Source organism: Mixophyes fleayi, chromosome 2 (genome assembly GCF_038048845.1).
Source record: "Mixophyes fleayi isolate aMixFle1 chromosome 2, aMixFle1.hap1, whole genome shotgun sequence".
In the NCBI taxonomy this organism is placed as follows: Eukaryota; Metazoa; Chordata; class Amphibia; order Anura; family Limnodynastidae; genus Mixophyes; species Mixophyes fleayi.
The window spans coordinates 74,791,634-74,797,633 of record NC_134403.1 but is presented as its reverse complement, the minus strand read 5'-3'; the positions used below and the strand labels follow the sequence as shown (position 1 = coordinate 74,797,633).

At 40.2% G+C, this 6,000-nt stretch overlaps 1 protein-coding gene across 1 annotated transcript in view; it reads left to right on the top strand.

Moving 5' to 3' along the window:
- Positions 1 to 317: 317 nt before the first annotated feature.
- LOC142141139 (thiol S-methyltransferase TMT1A-like) overlaps positions 318 to 6,000 on the top strand; it is a 28,533-nt gene continuing 22,850 nt past the window's right edge. Inside the window, exon 1 of the mRNA XM_075199293.1 lies at positions 318 to 958. Coding sequence (XP_075055394.1) covers positions 461 to 958 — 498 coding nt within the window. The 5' untranslated portion in view covers positions 318 to 460. The remainder of the gene's footprint in view (positions 959 to 6,000) is intronic.

Sequence of the window (6,000 nt, the reverse complement as noted above, 5' to 3'; positions counted from 1 at the left end):
TTGGGTGCAGGGTATGTGATTAATAAAAAATAATGGAAGGGTGCGCTAAGCATTTAATTTTATACATAGCAACTTGTATTTTCATGTTGCAATTTAGTTTCTTACTTCTTAATTTTTGATAGTTAGTTTAAGTTGTTTGAGAATGTACTAATCTCACTTTGTAAACTATTACTGTCAGATTGTGGACTAATATTGTTTTATTTTAGATTCACCTAACCAATTGGAAAGCACCCCTAGAACTGTTCATATATTGGGTGATGTAGAATACATCAGATTATATAAATACAAGAAAAGAACTTTGTATACACCCTGCGGTATACAACGATCCTCTCTCTCTGATCCTAAGAAAGGGAGGCGGATCCTGCAAAGCCACTAAATTCCCAGGCATAGAGAGCCAAGCCTCAGTCCAGGATTACTTCATTCACTGCATGCAGCAGCAGCAGCAGCTGAATTTCAAAACATGTCTGTAATCATAATCACTTTACAGCTTATAGTAGCTGTATTAACACTGCCTCTCCATGTCCTTTACTACCTTGGAATGTGGGATTCATTAGCAAAGAAAGTTCATCCTCATATCTTGGTCAAATTCACTAACATATATAACAAGTTGATGGAAGACCACAAGAGGAACCTTTTTAGCAACATCTCTGACTACGCAAGTACCTCTAAGGAACTCAGGCTCCTAGAGGTTGGTTGCGGCACAGGTGCCAACTTCAAATTCTATCCCAGTGGCTGCAGAGTGACCTGTTTGGATCTCAACCCAAATTTCAAAACATATCTCTGCAAAAGTCAAGCAGAGAATGACCACCTTAAATATGAGGGGTTTTTGGTAGCTTCTGCAGACAACATGACTCCTGTGGCTGATGCATCTATGGACGTGGTGGTTTGTACCTTGGTATTTTGTTCAGTACCGAGCTCACCAGCAGTACTGAAGGAGATACATAGAGTTCTAAAGCCGGTGAGTCGCATATGATTTGTAAGGGTATTTTCTTATATTTTACTCATGTGTTTGCTTGATAAACAAATTAACTATGTTATTTAAACACTGTAATTTTTATGTATTATGACAGTTGGATAGTATATTGAGAATTTGCGTTATAAAGTAAGTGCATGTTTTCCCTGCATCATTATTACAATGTGTACAGCTGTGATAAAGAAGGCTCAGTATGACTCATTTACTAATATTGCATTTGGGAGTAAAATTTGCACTGAACCATAGTGAAATAAGTGCCTGATTGGTAGCAGTGGTTTAATAATACTTAAATGCAATGTCAGTAAATGAGAGTAATGTCTTTTACTGAAAAGAACAATGTCAAGATTGCAATGCAAGTATTAAGTAGCATTAAATATCACTGCTCATGCTGGAGGCTCCCTGTTGACAATACTTACCGTTTATTATCTATGTGTGCCTTTTGCCAAGAATATATTGCTGGATTTTTAGATATTTTTGATTATTGTATAAATCTTTTATTGTATAAATAATCATTTATTATTAGGTATATGTTTTCTATATATGTTTTTTATAGTGTATTATATTTTAGTGGTTTTTATGTATATATTTATAACAGATGAGCCTAATTCGCTTAATGAGAGTTATTCCCTCTACTTAAAGACAGTTATCTGGAGACCAAGCTATACTGCTTGAGAAAGTCTGCATGAGGCAGACGAGACGCGTCACAATCTGTGTGTTTCAATCCCTTTATTTCCAACCAATATTATTTGTGTGTGAGGATTTCAAGCAGTGAAGATATTCTGAAATTGGGAGCTACTAACTACGAACTGCCTCAGAGAGGAACCTATTTGCGGTTACTAAATATCTGTCCATGGCAGTGAGCCGGCATTACAGCAGAGGAGCATGTAATCGGAAGCTTTGAGTTTCTGGTGGGGTGTGGACATTGCACTTCATTCACGCTCGATCCTCCCGCTGATGCTAGTAAGAGGAAACTCTAGTGCAGTATTTTTTCATTTTCACCTGATTATGGTTTTCTATATTTTGGATGGAATAAGATGCCACATTAATACTCAAACTTTTCTGAACAGGCTACTAATATTACCTAAAACTACCTTGGTTGGTTGATAATGAAACACAGTCTCCATTGATGAATATACCGCGCTATTTAGCTAATATTACTCCGTAATGTCGTTTAGTCTTTATATTATGTCAATTTGATGAATTGTATTTATTTTATGTTAAATAAATTGTTTGTGTTTATTTATATTGGTTTGTCACATTGTATTGATCATGATTCAAGTGTCATCTGCGCAGTGCTTTTTGTTTTATATTTATCACATTTGCCTGATATTGACAATTGAAGCTGTCCAATGAAGTACTGCTGCTTATGCAGTGAATACGTTTATTTACTGATCTATTTAATCAGTTTTGTACTATTTGAAAACAACTTTCTAGATCAAAAAATAGCAGCTTCTCTTTGCCTGCAAACGGTGTCAGCTGAGAGTTAGACGAGCTTCAGAAGCTTTTGCTGCAGGCTGCAAATTATTGGTGTAAACAGAAATGGTGACTAGTGCCAAAGGACATGTTCATAAGATCAAAGATAGCAGCCAGGTAAACAGCAAAGCTTGTATCCATGGTGCTATAGTTCATCTTGTTCAATGGGGAGGGTTATTCCAGCGAATAAAGGTCATTAGAACTCTAATATACCGTTCTATAGCAAACCTCAAACACATCACCTGTCTACCCTCTCTTCCCAAGTCCTTTAAATGTGCCCTTTGGAATGCACGATCTGTTTGTAACAAACTTACCTCCGTTCATGATCTCTTCCTCTCAAAAAACCTCAACCTTCTGGCAATAACAGAAACATGGCTCATGCAATCAGACACTGCCTCACCTGCAGCACTTTCACATGGTGGCCTCCATCTCACCCACACCTCCAGACCTGAAGGCAGACAAGGAGGTGGGGTTGGACTACTTCTCTCCCCACAGTGCACATACACAGTTCTACCAAATGTCCCATCACTCACGTTCACATCTTTTGAAGTACATGCTATTCGCATTTTTAATCCATTCTCCCTACGTGTTGCGGTGATCTATCGTCCCCCTGGAGCACACCAACAATTTATTGAGGATTTCTCTGCATGGCTCCCTCACTTCTTATCTTCAGACATCCCCACCATCATCATGGGTGACTTCAACATCCCCATTGATAACCCACCTTCCAAAGCTGCTTCCAAACTACTCTCTCTAACATCCTCACTTGACCTCTCCCAGTGGATTGAATCATCTACTCATAAGGATGGCCACTGCCTTGATCTTGTTTTCTCTAGACTATGCTCAGTTTCTAATTTTATTAATACACCCTTCCCCCTCTCGGATCATCACCTTATCAGCTACACTCTCACCCCCACTGCTCTAACCTCTCTACTGTCTAACTCTACCAAGCCTCCTCATACTCGTAGAAATCTTAATTCTATTAATCTTCAACAATTTTCCACCTCTCTCCAACACCTTCTCTCCCCTATCTCTACATTCTCATCCCCTGAGATGGCAGTACCTCATTTTCACCTAACCTTAGCAACGGCCCTTGATCAAGTGGCTCCAGCGACACTTCATACTACACGTCGACTTCGATGTCAACCGTGGCACACCAAAGCAACACGAAATCTTCAAAAACTGTCCCGTAAAGCAGAACGTCACTGGCGTAAATCTCGAAGCTCTAATGACTTCTTCACATATACTTCTGTCTACCACTCCTATCGAAATGCTCTGGACACTGCAAAACAAACATACTTTCAATCTCTTATCTATGCTCAGGCTTCTAACCCCAAACGCCTTTTCAATACATTTAATCATCTTCTCAATCCTCCCACCCCGAACCCTCCATCTACTATCAGTGCTCAGGATCTTGCTACCTACTTCAAGGACAAGATTGATAAGATCAGACTAGAAATGGTATCCTCCTCCTCAACAAGCCATCAGCTCATTTCCTTCCCACTACCCTCTGACACCCTTTCTTCATTTGACCCCACAAATGAAGAGGAAATTTCTACGCTCTTCTTATCTTCCTACTCTACCTCCTGTCCTCTTGATCCTATTCCCTCGCAAATTGGTAGATCCCTGTCTTCTGTGCTCATTTCACCTCTAACTCAAATCTGTAATCTCTCACTCTCTACTGGCATCTTTCCATCACTATACAAGCATGCAGTGATTACTCCTATTCTAAAAAAACAAAACTCCGACCCTAACTCTCTCTCAAATTACCGTCCCATCTCTCAGCTCTCTTGCCCCTCCAAGCTTCTAGAGAGACTTGCCTACACTCGCCTCACACGCTTTCTTTCCGCAAACAACCTGTTGGATCCTCTTCAGTCTGGCTTTCGTTCTCAACACTCCACAGAGACTGCGCTGACCAAGGTTGTTAATGATCTGATCACTGCTAAGACTGAATGCCATTACTCTCTCCTAATTCTCCTTGATCTCTCGGCTGCATTTGACACCATTGACCACTCTCTTCTCATACAAACGCTGCAATCCCTAGGTCTTCAAGACACAGTTCTATCCTGGTTCTCATCTTACCTCTCTAATCGCTCTTTCACTGTTAATTTCTCTGGAGCCACATCTGCTCCGCTTCCCCTATCAGTTGGAGTACCACAAGGCTCGGGGCTAGGTCCTCTGCTGTTCTCTATCTATACCGCTTCTCTTGGAAATCTAATAAGTTCCTTTGGCTTTCAGTATCATCTCTATGCGGATGATACCCAAATCTATCTATCCTCTCCTGATATCTCGACATCTGTGTTGTCCCGTGTAACTGACTGTCTTTCTGCCATTTCATCTTGGATGTCCTCTCGTCAACTCAAACTTAATCTTTCTAAAACAGAGTTAATAATATTCCCACCCGCCAACAAGAGCATACCTGACATTTCTATCTCTGTTGATAACATGACCATAAATCCCACCCCACAAGCTCGCTGCCTAGGTGTAATCCTTGATTCACGCCTATCCTTTGTTCCCCACATTGACTCTATATCTAAATCATGTTACATACATCTAAAGAACATTTCCAGAATCCGCACATATCTCACACAAGACACTGCTAAAACCTTAATTCATGCACTAATCATCTCCCGCATTGACTATTGCAATTCCCTCCTTACTGGTCTTCCCAAAAACAGACTCAAACCCCTAAAATCTATTTTGCATGCTTCGGCAAGACTGATTTTCCTTGCAAATAGCTATTCCTCTGTTGAATCACTCTGTATGTCTCTACACTGGCTGCCTGTCTTCTACCGAATCCAATATAAAATACTTTTACTAACCTACAAGGCCATCAACAAAGCTGCACCAACATACATCTCCTCTCTTGTCTCAAAATATCTCCCAACTCGGCAACTCCGTTCTGCAAAAGATCTGCGTCTCTCATCCACCCTCATTACATCCTCCCATTCCCGGTTACAGGACTTTTTTCGGGCTGCACCCACTCTATGGAACTCTCTCCCTCGCACAATAAGACTCTCCTCTGGTCTACAAACTTTCAAGCGTTCTCTGAAAACCTACCTATTCAGACAAGCTTATAATATTCCTCAACCACCATCTTAACCTCACTACCTTCAGCCTGTTACACAATTTCACACAAGACAACTACCCCCGGACCAACATTGTTGTGTGACAGGATCATTTAGCTTATGAGTCACCCTACCTTTGCAGTCTGGCTGGGCCAAGATGCAAAATGTATACTTAACCTCATGTGTCAATCTCCCATTGTCCCATAGATTGTAAGCTTGCGAGCAGGGCCTTCTCACCTATTTGTCTGTTTTACCCAGTTTGTTTATTAGTTTATTACGTTTGTCCCCAATTGTAAAGCGCTACGGAATATGTTGGCGCTATATAAATAAATGATGATGATGATATAGAATCAAAGATAAAAAGGAACTACAATAGTGTACTCTGTCTTATAGATTAGTATTTATTTTAAAATATTGAAAAGCACTTACCCAGTGTTGGTGATATAAACACTTTGGACAATATTGCACTGATGTCCGCTGGTGATT